At 35.0% G+C, this 21652-nt stretch overlaps 2 protein-coding genes across 3 annotated transcripts in view; one reads left to right on the top strand and one right to left on the bottom strand.

The window, feature by feature from the left end:
- Positions 1-787: 787 nt before the first annotated feature.
- On the top strand, positions 788-20136 carry LOC115414946 (N-lysine methyltransferase SMYD2-like). The gene is made up of 12 exons (XM_030128316.1): positions 788-997; positions 2886-2949; positions 6796-6906; positions 6985-7045; positions 9928-10052; positions 10184-10251; positions 12296-12398; positions 14108-14218; positions 14736-14856; positions 15221-15395; positions 17951-18059; positions 18263-20136. The coding sequence occupies exons 1-12, from the start codon at positions 828-830 to the stop codon at positions 18341-18343; spliced, it is 1299 nt and encodes a 432-aa protein (XP_029984176.1). The 5' UTR covers positions 788-827; the 3' UTR covers positions 18344-20136.
- Positions 19587-21652, bottom strand: part of LOC115414945 (tyrosine-protein phosphatase non-receptor type 14-like) — a 64346-nt gene continuing 62280 nt past the window's right edge. For both annotated transcript variants that reach the window (XM_030128313.1, XM_030128315.1), the window contains exon 20: positions 19587-21073. In XM_030128313.1, the coding sequence (XP_029984173.1) occupies positions 20945-21073 (129 nt within the window). In that variant the 3' untranslated portion in view covers positions 19587-20944. The remainder of the gene's footprint in view (positions 21074-21652) is intronic.

The following is a 21652-nucleotide window of genomic DNA, read 5'->3' as shown; positions in this document are numbered from 1 at the left end:
TTTTGTTTGTAGTGTATGTCAGTATGCCAGAATTAGTAAAATGAATAAATAAAAAAATTATTTATATATATATATATATATATATATATATATATATATATATATATATATATATATATATATATATATATATATAAACTACTTTTCATCTGCAGTCCCTAGGCAAGTGACAGAAACAAGACATAAAACAGCCAACATTAGTACATCACTCGTTCGCTATAAATTAAAAAAAAATTAAAGATACAAATAATGATGACATAAGTCTCATCAGAACAAACAAACAAATAAAAAAAACAAGTAGACATAGTATGATCACAGGGGCATTAGCCTATATATTCACCTCTATACTTACATACAACTAAACAGACAGTGTACACTGATTCACCTAAGTTTTATCATTGATTTCATTGATGATCTTTAAAAAATTATAGACAAATACTGTTAACAGCCGATATAAAAATGAATCAGAACGCACAAGATGCCTCCATCGAAAAGTGTTGTTTGCAAAAGTGTTGAGTTCCTTTGGATGTAGAGGCAATAAATACATAAATACAAGTAGAGGTTCGTGTCTTGTGTGCACAAGATGCGCTCATAATCGTGTGCGCAAAATAAGATTTGTGCGCAAAACTCATCCACAGCACACCTGTCTTGCGCAAAACTAAAACAATGCATATGAATAAGTGTTTTTCATGTCGGTACCTACAACCATAAAGTGTGACTGTGAGGGTGACGCCCTAAAACTAGGTTGGGCAGCTACTCCCCACTTCTGCCCCGGATCCTCCACAGTGAAAGTCAGTTTGGAGGACGACACCCCCGGAGGAGGCACGATGACGGGCAGCATCGACGGACTTGAGAGGTTCGACAGTCCCGGAAAAGGACGAGGTCTGCGCGTTACCAGAGCTTTTAAAGTTGGAGAGCTGCTGTTCTCCTGTCCGGCGTACACCCATGTGCTGTCAGTCAGGGAGAGAGGCTGCTACTGCGAGTTCTGTTTCACCAGGTAATTCTAGAGGTAGCTATTGCACTTTTTTAAATACACCCAGGCATAATTTCACTTTGTCTAAAGATGCAGTTTATCAAGAACGTCACTCGGGCACCTTTGTTGTATGTTCTGACTTTGGAGCCTGACATCCTGAGGCTGGATATCCTGCCATTCATCATAACATATTTTTTTATTTGCTCAGCTCTTTTAACATTTCACACACCTCAAAGACACTAATAACCTGACTCTCTCTTGCTAAATCACCATAAAGCATGGGAATATACTGGCCACAGAATACAACCCCAGCACCTACTTAAATAATGTCACTCCATAAAAATCTATTTTGGTGATGAGTCTCATCTTTCTAAATGGTGGAACATATATGTCCCCTCCACATGTCTCCATACCACTGCCATGTGATTGCATAACATTATATTTCAACTCTAGATGTGGTTTAGAGTGAAATTATCTCTATATTGTAGGAGATTACACTTGCTCCCAAGGTGCACAGAGGAAGTCTATGTACTTTTAAGTTTACTGTAAACTTTATTTTTCAATTTTATCAGTCAATGTTATTTGAATAGTTATTATTCCATCATATCTTTCTTACTCAAACATCCAGTTAAATTCAGTTTTGGAGGCAATAATTAATGTTTTCAACCTAAATACTCATCTATTAAAACATTGCAATCAAGATATATATTTAAAAGATGTTAAAGCTAAAGAATAAATAGATATATGAATAGAAAAAATATATTATGAATGCTGTCAACGCTGTTTCTTAATTTCTTGAAATATATGTTAGTGTATTTTTTGTCTTTTATCAGCCAACATATACACAAAAACACAGACCTGTCATGTTTTCTCACAATATACTCTCACAAAATTCTGAGTGGACTTCTCTTATGGACTGCTTTACTGTTTCAGAGCTGTAGAGAGACAGCTGCTCTGTCAAGGGCAGCTCTATTAATACCACAGAATGTTTTAAAGCCTCCATTGCTATCACTTACGACAAGCCACTAGCAACTGCTGCTTCTTGTCTAAGAGTAATGAACCAGGATGCCCACAGGGACATCTCTGTACACAACTAGATACTCACACACAGCCTGATGCACACATGTACATGTATTCACCAGACAGATATGTTTAGAATGATCTTTGACATCCTGTGAGCGCTGATGCTTGGTGACTGGTAGTTATAGTCTGTGGCTGATATGCTGATGCCAAATATTTGGAGAGCAAGGCTGGTATCAGCAGTGTTATTGTTCTGCATCCAAACCTTCGTTCCAGTCCAAACGTTCATTTTATGGACTGTGTAGAAGTGTGTGTTTGGTGGAAATGAGTGTATTCAGAGATATCTGGTGCCTGCAGAAGGCCGATATGTAATGCTGATGCAGTGTTTTGTGTGTGTCTTTTTGTATTCAATAAAATGCAACTTAATAATAGGCAGAAATAAGAAACAAAAATCCTGAACATCATTGTGCCTGTATTTCCTCTGAGCTCTGTCTGCAATATATAAAATTTAAAAAAAAAAAATGGAGAGCACTAACATCATATCTCTTCTGAAGCTGCACGTGTGCATCTACCTGCCTCCGTTTTTTTAAAGAATAATAATAATGTTCGCGCCAACTTCTCCTGCCCATAAGGTTGGAATGATATGGTTTACCGACACATTCCTTCCTATTATTCCTGATCACCTTTGACCAAGTGTAATGATTATATACCGAGTCCCAATTACACTTCATCAAGAATAAATCACATTGTTCCAATCATTTCATAAGAGGCAGTAAAAATCTTTTATTCCAACTTCATGGGAAGCAATGTATTTTTAAAATGTAATTAATAGTAGTAGTTTTGTACATCTGTGAGAGAAACCTGTCATTCAATATGTTTTTGTCATTTACAGGAAAGAAGGTTTGGCAAGATGTGGAAAGTGCAGGAAAGCCTTCTACTGCAATGCAAAATGCCAGGTATAACATACATGATTCAGACGCTTTTGACTCAACCTTAAATAAGTTTTGGGTTGGGTTGTTGTGAAATCTGGATCTATATATATATATATATATATATATATATATATCTATATCTATATATATATATATATATATATATATATATATATATATATATATATATATATATATATATATGGTATCACAAATGTTCTTCAGTCATCTTCAGACTTTCATCATTGTCAAACCAAATGATAAAACCCCAATAAATCAATTCCTGCCACCGTTCCATAAGTTACATATATAGCTTAAAGCATAAATCTGAAATCTGAGATATGTTATGGACCAAGATATATCACTGTTGGTTCCAAAAGCAAATTATTTCATCATTAAGTCCAAGTGAAGTTGTGTGAAAATGTTCCTTTGAGCAGTTCTTGAGATATTTTGTTGGAAATGAAATATGAACAGGGTGATGGACTAACCCTAGAGAAATGTCTGACTCCAAACAAATCTTTTTTTTTTTTTCCTTTTAAAAAGCAAATTAATAATGAATATAAAGTATAAAAGGTAAAGTTGAAGATGTCAAAAAATGATCCATGTAGAGTTGAAGCCATAAACAGCACAGAAATGCATCTGAAAAAAATGAAGAATAGTGAGAGTATTGTTCATTCTAGTGCATCTCAAAATAAAAAACAGGTCCAGCTGAAAAACCTTAAAAACATAGAAAACAGCTGATCAACATCCAACCAGCTGATCAACGTCCATCCAGCTGATTAACGTCCAACCAGCTGATCAACGTCCAAACAATATTTCACTCTGAGTTTGAGTAAATCACTATTTATGCAGTATAAACAATATCATCTCACAGTCTGGTTCAGCTCATTCTACCATAATCATAGGAGACTGCTGACTTCAGTAAGTGTCCAGAAGACACTCATGACGTCCTCCACGGTGACAGTAGTCCACAGAAGATCACTGCTGAAAGGACTGGATGTTCACAGAGTTCTGGATGAAAGTATATTCAGGGGAAGTGGGATGTTGGAAAAGGTGGAGAAGCATCAGGAGTGAGTACAGCTTTGATGAGACAGTCAGGAAAAGCAGATACATGAACTTAGAGGAGCTTCACAAAGAATGGACTGAGGCTGGAGTCAGTGCATCCAGAGCCACCAGGACCGATGAGTCTAGAGATGGACGACACATGTCACATTCAAGACAGTCCTGAACCAGAGACACCACATCAGAGTCGTCACAGTCCTCTTTTCAGATGATGTGAATTTTGTAAGTCCAGCATGGAACTTCCACAGTCAGTGATGATTTGGAGGTCTCATGTCATCTGCTGGTGTTGGTCCACTGTGTTTTATCAAGTCAAAGGTCAACAGAACCATCTAAATGTTGCAGAGTACTTCACACTTCCATCTGCTGAGAAGCTTCATGGAGAGGCTGATTTCCTTTTACATCAGGACTTGGCACCAGCCCACAGTAACTACTCAGAACTGGTTTGCTGACCATGGTGTTACTGTGCCAACTCACCTGAGCTGAATACCCACAGAGAATCCAGTCGGTATTTTCAAGAGGAACAAGAGGAAGATGAGAGACACTAGAGTGAACAACCTGGGCTTCCGTAACACATCAGCGCTGTTCACCTCCACAATGTATAACAATGATGCAGTAATTTGTAGTAAAGGGGCCCAGACCAAGTTCCGACTGCATTAAAGAACATACTTTTCAGGAGTTTTACATGTCTGCATTATATATAATTTTATTATTATTAAATATTCCAACATTTTTAGACACCAAATTTTGGATTTTTGTGAGCTGTAAACCCTAATCATCAAGATTAAAAGAAAAAAGGCTCGAGAAATTACAATTAATGTGTAATGAATCTAAAATGTATGAAGGGTTTATTGTCTGAAATAATTTTTGGAGACCCAGACCTTTTGTGGCAACTTCTAAATAGATGTTTCTCCTTATTGAGCCTTTACCAAACCTTTATTTTAATCCAATTTTTTATAACCTTATCCTCTGCACTTTTTATTTTTAGTATTTTTCAGTGAAAATCTGGGTTTTTCCTATATTTAATTCAGTGTCCATGTACACTATCAGGCAAAAGTTTGGACTCACCTGATTTTTCTTTATTTTTATGACTATTTCCATTGTAGATTCTCACTGAAGGCATCAGAACTATGAATGAACACATATGGAATTATGTAGTTTAAAAAGGTGGGACAAAACTCAAAGCATGTTTTGTATTTTAGATTCTTCAAAATAGCCACATTTTGCTTTTACTACTGCTTTGTGCATTCTTGGCATTCTCTTGATGAGCTTCATGAGGTAGTCACCTGAAATGTTTTCCAAAAGTCTGGAAGGAATTCCAAATGATGCTGAGCACTTGTTGGCCATCTGTGGTCCATCATGTCATTTAAATAAGAAGGTGAGTCCAAACTTTTGCCTGGTAGTGTAGATGTTCAAAAAAATGAAAAGAGTTCATCCAAAAGTAATCATATCAAACAGAGAAAACCGCAGAAAAGACCATTTTTTTTGTGAAATACATCATTAACTGATCAATAAACAAGCATCTACAACCACTGTTACTTGCCAAACTCCATGGGCTTTACTGGTGAATCAATGATGCAGAAGATGATATCGAACCTTTTTTAAGTGATTTATTACCATTTATTTATAATTTGATCCTCTGTATTTTGTATTTTATCAGTATAAATCAGCCATTTTCCTATATTTAATTCACTGATCATATAGATGTTCATAAAAGCTCAGATTAAAGTTGAGGGTTATTATATCAAAAGCAGAGAAAACTGAGGAAAAAGTGACTTTTTCAGTTAAATATATCATTAACTGAACATAAACCAAACATTTTCATCCACTGTCATTGATCCAACTCCATGGGTTTTACTGGTGACTCAGTATTGCAGAAGATGACAGTGTTTCCACGGTAACTATGGAGCCTCTGAACGTCCAAATGGGTCATACAGGGACGGGAAGCAAAATTTACAATGAACATTCAGTTGTTTTTTCTCAGCAGGCACTACGTCAGTTGTTTTGAAACCAAACATATATTGATGTTATAATCATACCTAACACTATTATCCATACCTTTTCAGAAACTTTTGCCCATATGAGTAATCAGGAAAGCAAACGTCAAAGAGTGTATGATTTGCTGAATGCACTCGTCACACCAAAGGAGATTTCAAAAATAGGTGGAGTGTCCATAAAGACTGTTTATAATGGAAAGAAGAGAATGACTATGAGCAAAACTATTACGAGAAAGTCTGGAAGATACTATTAAAGAAGAATGGGAGAAGTTGTCACCCGAATATTCAAGCAACACTTGCGCAAGTTTCAGGAAGCGTGTGAAGGCAGTTATTGAGAAAGAAGGAGGACACATAGAATAAAAACATTTTCTATTATGTAAATTTTCTTGTGGCAAATAAATTCTCATGACTTTCAATAAACTAATTGGTCATACACTGTCTTTCAATCCCTGCCTCAAAATATTGTAAATTTTGCTTCCCCACCCTGTATCTGATGAGCATGAAAAGCTGAGATACTGCATTTTAGGTCAATTATTTACATGTAATAATAGGATTAGTGGTTCAAAGGTCATTAAATGTTTTATATCAGTAGATGTTTTTGCTCACCAGCAGCTCTTTAGGTCTTTGGGGGTTAAATTACTATAATAAAAAAATTACAAAAGTACATTTTAAGATGCACATGTATGCTGTTTAGTTGTATATCATATACTGTTCACAGTAGAACCAGTTTTTAACTACAAAGTTACTCACTCCCAGCTGTTGTACTGCATCCAGATCTTCATTCCAATGATATCCTTTATGTGTCCTCATGTAGAAAGCAGACTGGGCCATGCACAAGTTGGAATGCTCGGCTATGATGGCATTTGGAGAGAACTGGTGCCCGTCGGAGATGACCCGTCTGGTGGCTCGGATCCTGGCTAAGAAGGTTCGACAGTGTCTGTTTGTAGCACATAACAGTTCATTAATGTCACTTCAAGTTATTAATTTAATACATTTTTCACAGAAAACACAGAAAGAAAGATGTGGATCTGAGAAGATCTTGCCAGTAGGAGAAATGCAGTCACGTGAGTATTTGCATCTTCAACACATAGACACAAATGTGCAGTTTTCTTTGTTCTTTTCTGCTATAACCTTCTGTGTGCAGATTCAGCTAAAATATCTATACATCAGCTATAGTGTCCCCAGACATCCCACAGCCTGTTCATTTGTGCACAACTCATTAAGACTGCGCAATAACACAAATAGCAATTTCTACCAACACCCTTTATCTGCCTGTTATTATTAGTGTTATCAGTTATGAATTCTGGTTCAGTATAATTTATTAGGCTAATATCATCACTAATATTGCCACTGTTGTCAATAATAACAATAATAATAATAGGTTGTTTTTTTCCCCTCTGTTTTTATTATCATTTATTGTTGTTACCAACTCCTTTGTCTTTTCTTTTAGTTTTTTTCTCACACACACACCCACCCACCAATGTATAATGATGAATATGTAATTAGTATCAGTTTTTGTCTCGTCTCACATTTTTTGCTGTGTTTTCAACAGCAACCATTTAACTGGTTTGTCCCACTGTCTTGTCTTACATCTGTTTTGTCCTCCTGTCTTGTCTTATGTCTGTTTCATCTTATGTCTGTTTTGTTCCGCTGTCTTGTCTTATGTCTGTTTCATCCCTCTGTCTTGTCTCGTCCTGTCCCTGTACACTTCTGTCTATATGACCCCTCTCTCTATGTATATGTATACAAGCAAGAAATTGATGAACATGTAAATATAAAGTTTGAGATTGTTACTTAAACACAGGCTATAATTAAAAATAAAGTTGTCCTCCGAAGAGGGGTGGTAGTGGCGGGTTAAAAAAAAAAAGACTGCATAAGTGAGGCACCCATAGTAACATCTATATATATATATATATATATATATATATATATATAGGACAGAAGTGGGTCAAATGGTCATCAGACAACAAAACAAGTGTAACAACTTGAAGGGAAGCAGGAGCACTTTAGCCTGACACACGGAGCTGATTACATGTGTAGTATCACATTATCTCTCATATTAATAGGAAGTCTTTTAATACACTTTATAATCTAGACAGTTTATCTAAGGTCAGCGAGCTGGAACCCAAGCAGGAACAAGGAATACAGATCAACACTTTCAAAGTAAATGATAGTTATGGAGTATCTGTGTGGGTCTGTCAGTCGGAGTATGTCGTTCCTGTAAATGCTGAGCCAGTGAGTGTCTGAAGTGTGAGGATAAACTGACTCTAGTGTTACAGGTCACAGACAAGACACACACACATGCCCACTGTGGCAGAGTACAGTGTATTTATGGCTTGGCTGACAATGAGTCTAATGCAGCAACAGAGATAAAGACAACATTGTCTATTATTTTTTCATTAAGAGAAAAAAATAAGAATTAAATAGGCTGTTCTTACCCTTCAGATCTGCTCTGACCCAAGTGTGCTTGATTGCGTGCATGGGACAGGTGTGGCCAATTGTTTGTAATTAGCATTATGTGACCACGCCCACTAAATGCCATAAAAGGGCAGGTGTTGTACCTTGTGCAAACAGCTGACACTGGGTCAGCAATTTTAGAAATGCCTCCTAAAAAAGGGCAGGAAGAAAAAGTGAAAGTGTAGCAGCAGTGAATTTGAAATACTTTAAAACTAAATCAAACACAAGAAACAAAATGCAGAAAGACTGGAAACTGAGTTAATTTCTTTAAGCGCTTTTAAGTCCAAACTGAGAGTTCTTGAGGCCAATTCCATAACTTGAACTTGTTTTTCTTAATCTGCTTGTAAATGTTATTTTTCTTAACTTTTTATTGTTAAATGTGTCTGTTATTTGTGGTCCTTTGCAAAATAGGTTCTTAATCTCAATTTTCCTGCTTAAATAGAGGTTACGGTAAATTAAAATAAAAAAGTAATCATTTAAAATGTCAGTACTGGTGTTTAAGGAACAGAAAAAAACAGCAGAGAGACAACCAATTACAGAGATCAGAAGAAAGTGGTTTGATATAAAATAATCTGTGACAAGTGCTTTATAGTTTTGCAAGTAAATGTAGTAAAAAAAAAAAAAAAAGTTGGATCCAGTCCCATCACATATTTGCTGTGTTTTCACATTTCATATTAATATATGAGTATATGCTATAGGAAAGCAAATAGACTAATGCATATGGACGACATGTTCATCAGGGTCTGAATGAAGACTGTTTGACTGCTTATTTTGCTCAGAATTTAGAAAAAAAAATTCACTGCAAGACTGAGGGCCATTGTTTTTTCTCACTTCCAAGAAAATCTGAAAGGACTTATATTGGATACTGGATCCCCCATTTTTAAATTTATCTATAGGATACTATGACAAAAGCAGATCTGAGGGATAACAAGTTAAAGTGAAAAATATTTATTTCTGCTCTGCCTATTTATTTATTTATTTATTCTTCTTATTATTATTTCTGATTCAAAGGTGTCCAGTCAGATGCTCCACATGACAGCAATGCTATAGTGCAATTAACAAATAAGATTTTTTTCCCCCACAAATCTAATGATCAATCATAGAAATTTCTCTAAAACATAAAATAATCCTAAAATATAAAAAATATGTATGTTTCTGTACATTGAACAGATACTTTCTAGGCTGTTATGTTGTTCTCTTATTTTGGTAAAATGCACTTGACCTGTTGTATAATTTTCTCTTACCTGGAGTAAGAGGGAAAATAAGAAAACAATGGTAAATCCTAAAATGTATGCATACTAACAAAACTAAAGACTATTTAGGATACAAACAAAAAAATTGTTGGTGGCCTAATGTGTTCCTCCATAACACAGATTTGTAAATGCTGTTCTGTTCAATATAAAATAAGGTTATATGAAATTTTAGTGGTGCAACAGCGGTATTTTTCTTTGAAATCAAATTTAAAGGTGCGTCCATGTTTCTTTAACAGACGTTGAGGACGTTGACAATGATAAAAGAGAGATGAACGAAGCAGACATTGCAGGACTGCATCGCTTTTACTCCAAACATGTGGAGTTTCCAGACCATAAAGATCTGCTCACACTCTTCTCCCAGGTACCACACACACACACACAGATAAGTTCTCTGTTCTACAAAACACAGATTACAGTGATATACACTAGAGTTTAACTACAAAGCAGCCTTATATGCTTAATTCATCCCTGTCTGTGTGTCTTATACAACAGGTTGCTTGTAATGGATTCACGATAGAGGATGATGAACTGTCCCACTTGGGGACTGCTGTTTACCCAGAGTAAGAAGGAACATTAACATGCATTCATTCGAGCACATTTTCATTCAGTACTGGTTCAACAGTGCATGTAAAGGTACAGTATTCTGCACTGTATATACTCCTGCTCTTTTGTGGTGTTTTGCTTCTGTGATAACTAGAAAAAATATCCACAGACTGACCTGTCTTTCATTCTGTTTTGACTCCAATAAGTCATCTTTAACAAAATGACAGACCCAGTGCTACTTTATGTCAGTTCCCTAATTTTCTCCATATCTAACCTTTCTTAAGTAATTTATCACCATTTATTTATAATATTATCCTCTGCATTTTGTATTTTATCATAAATCAGGTATTTTCCTGCATCAATCAATCAATCAATCAGATTTTATTTATATAGTGCCAAATCATAACTAAAGTTATCTCATGACACTTTACACACAGAGCCAGTCGAAACCAGACTCTCAAGCCAATTTACAGAAACCCAACAGAATCCTCCAGGAGCAAACTCTTGTGACTGGTGACAGTGGCAAGGAAAAACTTCCTTTGCATTTAATTTACTGATCATGACGATGTTCATAAAAGCCATTATTTTAACCACATTTTTATAATGTTATCCTCTGCACTTTTTTTTTTTCAGTGAAATCAGGTATTTTCCTGTATTTAATTCACTGTTCATGTAGATGTTCATATAAACAAAAGGAGTTCATTCAAATGTTATAATATCAAAACAGAAAAAAACTGCAGAAAAGGCAAGTTTTTCAGCAAAATATATCATTAACTGATCATAAACCAAGCATTTCCATCCACCGTCATTGATCCAGCTCCAATGTTGTAGAAGATGATGGTGTTTCAGCGTTCACTACGGAGCCTCTGAACATCCAAATGGGTCATATTTATCTTACACCAATTATTTACATGGATTGAGAGGATTAGTGGTTGAAAAGTTATTAAACATTTTAGATCAGTAGGTGCTTTTGGTTGCTGGTGACTGTTTAGGACTTAAAGGGTTGAATAAAAATATTTAGTTTATTCTTAATTTTTTGACTAGAGAATATAATCTATATAATATAGATGACTCATTATTTACTTGATATGCTGGGAGTTTGAAGGAGATGGAACCTCCAAACACTGGACCGAATTGTTGGATGTATACAGTCATGGAAAAAAAATTATTAGACCGTCAAAAGTCATCAAAAACAATGGTTATGCAATCAAGTACTAACTCCTGTGTGTATCATGTGACTAAAACAGACAGAAAAGAAAACATGGAATGCCTAAAAGCACTGTTTTTGGCAGTAGATATTGATGGAAGAACTGAAGTGATTTTGGTTATTATCAAGAAAACATGGAAAATGGCTAGATATCAGCTCTGAAATTAAACTACTATGAGCTATATTTGTTGTTATCATTATATTTGTCCAAACAAATGTACCTTTAGTTGTACCAGGCATTAAAATGAACAAGAAATTGAAGAAAACAAGGGGTGGTCTAATAATTTTTTCCGCGACTGTATATCTGAACTGCTACGATATAGTAAACTGCATTTATTAACATGTATTAATAGGATTAGTGGATCAACAGGTATTAAACAGTTTAGATCAGTAGATGGTTTTGGTCGGTGATGGATGTTTGGGTCTTTATGGGTTAAAGTCACTATTAGGCCAAAGCGACACAAGTAACAGATCTGAAGGTATTTGAGGAGGTCATGTAGGCAGCTTTTCTTCCCCAGTTGGCCATTTGTTGGAAAAAACGGCCTCCTGTTGTGACCTAAGTTATAAAATCGACTGGGTGAAGGTGAATTTGCCCTCTCAGCTCCTTGTTGTGCTATTTCCAGCCTGCCATCCAGGTAACAGCAAGACTGCTAACATATGTCAGGGACACTCAAGAATTCTCTGTTTGCACCGTTGTACCATAAAGTGGTTATGTCACAGTTATGTAATGCATTTAGCAATAATAAGCAGCCCCTTTTTCTTGTAGCTGCAACTAAAAGTATTATGTGAAGGGTAGAAAAAGTGAAGTGTTTGTGTTGTAATGTTTCTTTCCCTTTGCATGTGTCTTCCTGCAGTGTGGCGCTAGTAAACCACAGCTGTCTCCCCAGCGTCATCGTCACATATAACGGGACTCTGGCTGAGGTTCGGGCAGTGCAGGACATGAAGACTGGTGATGAAGTGAGGAAAGGGAACAGCTGCCCTTAGAGGGGTTTGGGTTTTGTGTTTGGTGCATGTGTGTTTGTAACCTTCAGACTTATCTTATTGAATCTGTGTGTAGGTGTGATTTTAGTGGAGAACTTTGCAGGTGTACACTGGAAGGGTTCATCTTTAACTCTTTCATGCATGAATTGTTAATAAACTAGTGGTGTTTTTGAAATAAAACATATGCAATTGGATTATTTTAGCATAAGACACTGCAATTCATTATAGTGAATTCCATGCATCAACAATTTAACATGTAATGGTATTAATCTTTTGAGTATAAACACATCCATAAAGCTCTTTACGCAAAGAGGATATATCGCTGCTTTAAGAAAACATATAATTTCAGTATAAAATGTATCTGTCCACTGTGGGGAATGTCATGAATCCGTGATTATATTATGGAAAATATGACAAAATGACAAAAACCACAAGGATAAAACTTTTTTTTTTTTTCAAACACGTTTAACATTCACAGTATTGACATAACACTTTTACATTTCTTTTTCTTCCCATGTTTGAAAAGGAGTAGCTAACTGTAGCTTATAAGAGAATTTCTTTGTAACGGCATGTTTTGGATTAATTAAACAATATATAAGGATAAACTACGGCTTTATATCCCATAGTGGGGAAATTCAAGTGTCACAGCAGCATTTACAACAATTAAGACTGCAAATAAAGTAGCTTTAACTGAAGATAGAATAAATGTCCACTGCAGTATATAAGTTATAAGGGTTTTTTTGTTTTTTTTTTTGGTTTGTTGGTTGGTTGGAGTTATGGTGGTTGTGCTGTCTGTCACCTTTACTCAGTGTTTTTCAACCTTGGGGTCACAACTCCACATGGGGTCGTCTGGATTTCAAATGGGTTCACCTGAAATTTCAAGTAATTGATAAAAATTAGAATAAAAAATTACTAATAGAAAATATTTTTAATGATTCAATATATATTTCATTATAATTAAAACACCACACACTTTTCCTAATAAAAATCAAGTTCAAATAAAATGCAGGCCTGGCCCTGCTAAGACATCTCCAAGAGAAACTGAGAAGCAAACACCAAAAAGGTGCATTATATACATTATATAACCTAAGTGTCATCTAAAATTAATGCTTATTTGCAACATCGTGGCAAACTATTACATGATCAAAAACAAATTAATTTTAGCAAAAAAGAAAGTCTCAATTTTGAATGAGAAATTTGTGATGTTAAAAGGGAGTCACGAGCCAAAAAAGGTTGGGAACCACTGCCTTTACTGTTGAGGAAGTCATTAATTTTTCTATATTGTTTAATTATATAGAGAATATAGATGAGACACAGTTCTAACACATAGATGAGCCTGAGAGATGTGTGTGTGTGAAGGCTTTGGCATAAACAGGACATGACATCAGTGCTGGTGTCCAGTACGGGGTCAGTGTCAGAGTACTTGTCACTGTGTCAGGATGCTGCCTTTTTAGCAGAGCAGTATATGAGTGTGTATTTGTGGTTTAATGAGGGGATACAGCAGCTGATTAAAAACTCTGCTGGGGTTATTTTCAGACCTGACCTTTAAACCTGTAGTTTAACAGCCACCGTGCAGAGAACTGGTCTTTAACTATGTTGCACTTCATGAAAAGTATCTGCTAGAGAGTGTATTCTTTACATTATTTAGGATTTTCACATGTTATTTGTCTTATTTGTCCCTACAGGTGCTTATCAGCTATATAGACCTACTATATCCAACAGATGACCGCAACAACAGGCTCAGGGAGTCCTATTACTTCACATGTGACTGCCAGGAATGTAAAAGCAAGTCCCAAGTAAGAGTCCATACATGTGCTGAAGGACAAAAACAGACTACCTCCAGAGAATCTTTTTTTAATGATTATTTATTTATTTATTTGTTTGTTTGTTGTTTGTTTGTTTGTATGTTTAAATCCAGAGAATCTAATCTAGGAGAAATGTCTGTACATATTATTTACTCAAAGTTGTGATGTACAAGGAGGTTTTCACAATTATTACATGATGGCCTTATAACAGTTATTGGAACTAATCACACTTACATAGCATAATTGTCACAACTGTCACATCTGCAGCAGTGGAAAAAAGTTTTTGGACACCATTAAAATTTTACACACTCTCAAATATTATCATGAAACGTTTTAGAAAAAAATCTTTTATCTGTTTTTTTTTTTCTTCTTGTGTGTTTCATTATCTTGCTGAAAGATTAAGTTTTGACCTTGATGGAACAGAGCAAGTGCAGAAGGAGCATGTGGATATTAATGTTTCAGTTAATATTTTTTTTGTAATGCATCATCTGCTGTGTTTCATTTTCAGGATAAAACTAAATTGAAGGTACGTAAGCGGAGTGATCCCATCGAGCCGGAGGTCATCAACAACATGGTGCGCTACGCCAGGAAAACCATCAGGGAGTTCAGGGCTGTAAAAAGTATAAAATATATCCTTTAATTAAAATTAATTAAATTCAGTTCTCTGTTCACTTACAACTCTAAAGCACACTCAGGAAAATGCTAAACATTCAAAGATATGTGTTTCGTTTGTAAAGCTTCGTTATCCTTACTGCTGCTAAACTCTACTTGTCCTTACTTTTTTTTGTAAATAATTCACATGATGATCGCATTAGTTGGTGCACATCTTCTCATTAAACAGAAACGGCTCAGCTGTTACAAACCAGGCTTGTTATTGCAGCCTGAGTTCCTCATCAAAGTGTCTTCCCAGACACTGAAGCATCTGGTTATCTGCCCTTTTGACATGTCTGTTAAGACTGAACTTGTATGGATGCAGCCTTGACTCTACAGCACCCCCTAGTGAGCTGCTGGAGATATGTCAGCAGAGTCTGGAGGAGATGGGGGCTGTTTTTGAAGACTCCAACGTTTACATGCTCCACATGATGTACCAGGCCATGGGGGTTTGTCTTTACATGCAAGACGTGGACGGAGCTATAAGATACGGGGAGAAGATACTTAAACCTTACGGGTACGTCAAATGCAGAAAACAGTCACATTTAAAAAGTATTTTAGGGTCAAAACACAGTAATGTCCCATCAGAGCGAACTTTAATTGACTGCCATTCCAACATTTATTTCAGTATAAAGTAACTGCAAAAATGAATTTAAAAGTAAAAATGTGGGTCATTTAGCCACACTAATCTGTCAAATTGTCTAAAATGTCCCATCAGAGAGATTTCAAATTGCGTGTTTTGACCCTTTTGTATGTTTTTCTGTAGTATTATACAGAGTGTCCCAAAAAAATTTACGTAATTTGAGATGTCCATATTGGAGTGACTACATGGTCAGGAGAAATGATACTTAATAGGATTTATTTTGGACATACAATGCTTTATTCAGTCAGTCACAAGTGTTTTCTTAACACACACCAAACAGTTGACTTAGGGATCTGGGTTTCCAGGCTTGTTCTTCGTACTGACTTCTTTGGACTCTGACTAAACGTTTCTTAAACTTGGTTTACCACCTCTCCTGAAACTGCCAGCCGTCCAGATCCTTTTTTCCGACACAAACAGCCTTCCTCTTGAAACTTCTTATGCCACATCCAAATCTGCTTTCTGCTGGCGCTTGTTTATGAAATTTTATAACAAATTCACATTGCATATAAGGCTGTTAGAAAATATCGGCTATGCAATATATTGCGATATTTCATTTCACGATACTGTATTGATATTGAGAATTACTGTATCAATATTTTTAGGTATTTATTCAAATGCAAATATGGCGGAGGTTCATTTTTGGTTTTTGGTTTTCTTTACTATTTATATCTTATTTATTACTATTTACACTGTTTTATTAAATAATGGTTATCTGAACCATCCTAAAAGCACTTTTTACTGTCTGAGAGGCAGATGTTAGTTCCTTTGTTGGGAGTGCACAAAAATAATTGAGCTGGATCTTAAACTGTAATGTCTGTAAAATATAATTTAAGTTTTAACATAGGAAGATTTTGTGAAATAGCATTAGATCCTGTTGTGATCAAATAAAAATGTGTTTAGTATTTGTGCATATTTCTGGTGTAATTCAATTCTTCCAGGAAAACATCTTCAATAAAAAACAAACAAACCCAATAAAAAAATTGTCTTTTTAACAGTATCATAATATATCATGATATATCATATTGTGATTCTAGTATTGAGATTTGTATCGTATCACCAGATTCTTCCCAATACACACCCCTGGTGGCGCATTCATATATGACTGAGTTTGGGTGTACTTCAATACACAGAACACCTTTTCTGTTGCAGTAAACGGCATGTCTATTCCTGAAAGCAGAACAATAACAATGATTACACTTTTTTGAGCAAAAAGAGCAAACAAATTTTAAACAAGTTATGAGGTGATGAAATGATGTCACATTTTTTGGGACACCCTGTATATGTATCTGTTCATGTTAAAGTATATGTGATGTATCTATAATGTTGTATTCCTTTAATGGGTAATTATCTTCATTTAAGTCACTTACAGAATAAGCACCAGAATGCCAAATATCAAAATGTTTTTATCTGGCATTGAATATAACGGCATCTTTAGGATCCAGTGGTTTGGTGTTTTACTTGCTCTAGAGCAGGGGCGTCAAACATAAGGCCCGTGGGCCAAATCTGGTCCATCAAAGGATCTAATCTGGATGAATTTGTGAAATGCCAAAATTATACTGAGATCAAACAGTCAAAGATGTCAAAACTGTTTCAGTTCAGGGGTCACATACAGACCAATTTGATCTCAAATGGGTCAGATCAGTAAAATATAATCATAATATTAATACAAATAGTGACAACTCCAAGTTTTTCTCTTTGTTTTAGTGTAAAAAAGTAAAATTACATGAACAACCTGAAATATCTTGAGAAGTAAAATAAATAAGAAATAAAATAAATGAAGCAAGTGCAATTTTAACAATATTCCACCTGTTACTAAATGTTTTATTTATTATTATTATTATTATTATTATTATTATTATTATTATTATTATTATTATTATTATATTTATTATTATTATTATTTGTAGATCCAATATGATCTGCAAATTGTAATGCACATGAGTAAATGATCAACTGAGGCGTAATATTTTTAAAATTGCACCTATTTTTCTTAAGAAATTTCAGGTTGTTCATGTTCACATTTTTTAGAGCATAGTTTGTAGATGTAAATATTTTCATAATGTAATTTTACTTTTTTCACTGTTAATATTTTGTTTGAGATCATATTGGTCTTAATGTGGATCCTGAACTAAAATGACTTTGACACTATTGCTCTACAGCCTTTAAATCAGGATATTTTCATGTGTTAATTCACTGTTGCTCAATCTTGTATCTAGTAAAGTACTTCTGAGTAAAAATGTAGACATAATTTTCTTGCCTGTTCTTAAAATTGGAAATGAAGGTAGACAAAAGGATTAAAAAATGCACCAGGAAGACAAAATTTTAATAAAAATCAGTGCAAGTCAGAAATACAGTTTGTCATCATATACTAAGTAATTTATTTTTTCTTTTTTGTAATTTAACTTGGATGTAATCTCTGTTCAATACAGAAAAATCTATCCACCATACTCTCTGAACGTGTCCTCCATGTATCTGAAGCTGGGCCGACTCTACATGGGGATGGAGAGGCACTCACTTGGTGTTAAATCTCTCAAGAAGGTGATAAACATTTACGTTCAACATTCACCTTTAACTGAAGTCATTAAAGCTGCCAGATGAGTTATATTGCAGTAAAATGTCAACAGTGTCTGCCTCCTGTAAATGGCAATGTTCAATATTAACATGAAACAGACAAATATGGCGTCAAATGTACTAAAATGCTGAAAACTGCGGTACAATATCATTTGTTTATGTGTTTATAGGCAATGGCCATAATGGAAGTGGCACACGGGAAGGATCACCATTACCTGACGGAGTTACGCAAAGAGATAACACAAAAATGAAGAAAAGGAAAGGAATTACATAACATGGCTGATCCCTATGGACTGACTACACTCCGATAAAGTGGAGATTTACAGAACTATAGACACTTTCTATTTATTGGGGACTTAAAGATAGAGAGCGTTCATGTTTTTAAGTAATATTTATTTTTGGAGAATTAATTTTAATGTGCATGGAGTGAATTTGTTATGTTACGCACAGGATAATTTTCTACCAGTCGTAATTTAATGGTCATTTTTGTGTAGAAATTGGATTGTTTCAAGTAGTTTTTATTCATATTGTTTCAGTTTTGTTTTTGTTTTTTTTAAATTTGGTGTGTTTTTGCCTTGGCATGTGACTGACATATCAGCTGGACACCGTCATCTATCAGTGTCGAGGTGTTTACATATGTGTGTAGGGGGTCAATGCAACAAAAACCCTGTCAGCCATTCAAGACAGCTGCTTCACCACCAGGGGCCTATTAAAACCTAGAAAATGTACCTGTGTCACAATGGAGGCCTGGGATACAGCACTGTGTTTGCATTAACACCTTGTGTGACTGCTGTGTGCTAATTAATGTCTTCAGTACCACAGGAACAAATGAAACCTATTCATCGCACAATGTTAAGAAATCAAGAACTGATTTAAAATGTCCAAATAAATATGACCAGAGTCTTAAAGAAAATAAGGCTTTATTGCATAATAAGCAAGTACGACAGCTTCATACATGTCTGGGGAAAGAAAAACAAAGACTTTATGCACTGAAATCGCATATACAAAACATATGTACACATATTTTTGAAGATATTTTGGAATTTTGCCCAAAAAAAATAGAGAAAAGAGGGGGAAATTTAAATTATAAACAAACAGTGGAATGCTGTATGAGAAAATACTGTTAAAAATAGAAGTGCAACAAAACACTTATATGTCAAGAGAGCATAAAGCTTATAGGCTAGTTTTCCGAGATATATACACTGAATTATTAAAAAAAACAACAAAAAAAAACGCATGCATAGTTTATTATTTTGCGGTATTTTAAGGGTACCAAGTCAAAAAAAGAAATATATATATATTTATATATATAACATTTGTAGAAATCTTTTGTCACATGCCCATTATGTACAAAGTTACTGTGGACATGGCTGGCTTTGCATTATGTTTCAGAAAAACATGTAAAAGGAAATTCTTCAAAATGTTATAATTTTGATTTAGTTATAAGATAAGGCAGTCTTTAAGAGTTGGATCAGGTTATTAGAATTGCTCGACTTTTTTTTTTTTTTTTTTTTTAAACCAAAGGCAGTTTTATATTATTATCCTTCAAAAACCAAACCAGAACATCAGCATTTTCGTCAGCCATATCCTAACCTTAGAGATAAGTACACGGTCTGAAACATTTCAGTTGATCTTATAGCATGGACAATAAAATACTGATTTAAAGATTTAATCTTTGGAGGTAAAAATTTAATTTAGTTCAACCAGACTCTACATAACCCGAACCCTAAATAAAAGGTAAGGGTCGCAGCCAGGCAGATTCTTTGATTCATGCTTCACTAAGGCACAATAATACAGTATATACAGTATTCACTGTATAAGAGCGCTTCTCTATTAACTGCACATGTAAACAGCGAAATTGTAATTGTAATTGTAGCTGTAACAAAATATTTCCAAATTAATGGACATATATGAATCTGAAATGTTTTTTGGTGTAAGAAGTGAAACATCTGAACACAAAAATGTGTGATTCTGAAAAGAAATGATTGTTTAAGAGTATTTTGCGTGTGGATTTGTGTGCATATGTTGGTGTGTATGTGTTTTCACAAGGAAAATTGAAGCGATCCTCATTACATTTACAGTACAAGGAAGGCCTGACATTAAAAAAAAAGGAAAAATTAAGACATAGTCACAAGGTGGAAAAACTGACAGGGTCTAGATAAACATGCTCATCAATGTTGCATTCAATGAAAAGGTGACAACAATCTTGAGAGAAATAAATAAAAACATTTGTCACAATGTCGAAGTAAATATTTGCTGTATTAATCAATACTCTGATAAAAAATAAATGGCATTTTTAGAACAGTGATTTAATACTTTTGTTTGGCAACTCTTTCAGAGTGTGCATCTAGTAAAATATAATAATAATAATACTGCTGCCACCTACTGTTCATGCAGCATAGTGCCTTTTCTAATCCCGGCTGACTGAGAAATGAGAATAGTAGCAGGTAGACAATCTATCCAAACTGAAACTGAGACCTGGTTTCTTCTGAATATTTTCAAGAAACCTCAAAGAAACACATAGACAGACAGACATTCATGCCTATGGGCAAAAACAAGCTGCTTATTCACCTGACCTGCATGGGGAAAAGAGTAAACACGCAGAAGGACCATGATGAACGTCCAAGGGAAAAAACAACTAAATCTGAACATTAAACGAGGAAAATGGTTGTTAATTTCCATACAGTCATGCTCAAATCCTTTCCTCCCTTGATTAGAGTAATTTCTAACTGTAATCACCCAGTTATCAGCTTCATCTGCTGCACAGCCCCCTTCTTCTTCTTAAAGTACCGTAGTCGTCACTTGTTGCCATTTTCCATATTGAATGAAGGTTGAAGGTCAGGAGCCAGAGGTTAGATGAGGCGCGAGTTCTTAAGGAAATGGATGAGGACCTGGTAGACGAACTTGTACTGGGGGATAGTCTGCACCATCAGCATCCTCTGCTGCCTCAGCTTGGACAGCATAGTGGGAACCTCCACCGGCTGAAACCAGGAGAAAGGACAAGAAAGGACAGTGAGGGACAAATAAAGAATAAAAGGAAAGGAAACAATCCCCCTGTGAGATGTTTTGTTTGGTTATGTATCATATTGTACTCTGTTCTGTACAAGTTGAACCACTGAATTGTTGATTAAGCACTACTCGCTATAACCTGTCTGGGGACTACAGATGAAAATTAGCTCAATAACTCACTCCAGTATATACACTATTGGGTGAGCTGAAATGTTGATTAATGTGGATTGTCCAATGGTAAATTAATAAATAAACGTGAGTTCTTTATGCAATAACAAGGCTGTATGAATACTAGCAACAATACGTACTCCAAATGAATAGATACTTATGATTATGTTATGTTGTCTACTGTTCTTTCATATTAATTAAACTTTTCCATGCAGAAAATCAGTTAAGTGATCTTGATAATTGTTACCTTGCTTTCATGAATTAACGTTTTATTTCAGACATATAAAAAAAAAAAAAAACACAATAAACCACCAGCAAAGTAAATTCCCGAGGCAAATAATCAACATAAGACAAAAAATAAAACAAAAAAGAAATTTATACAA

Source organism: Sphaeramia orbicularis, chromosome 24 (genome assembly GCF_902148855.1).
Source record: "Sphaeramia orbicularis chromosome 24, fSphaOr1.1, whole genome shotgun sequence".
In the NCBI taxonomy this organism is placed as follows: Eukaryota; Metazoa; Chordata; class Actinopteri; order Kurtiformes; family Apogonidae; genus Sphaeramia; species Sphaeramia orbicularis.
This window is presented reverse-complemented; position numbering and strand designations above follow the sequence as displayed.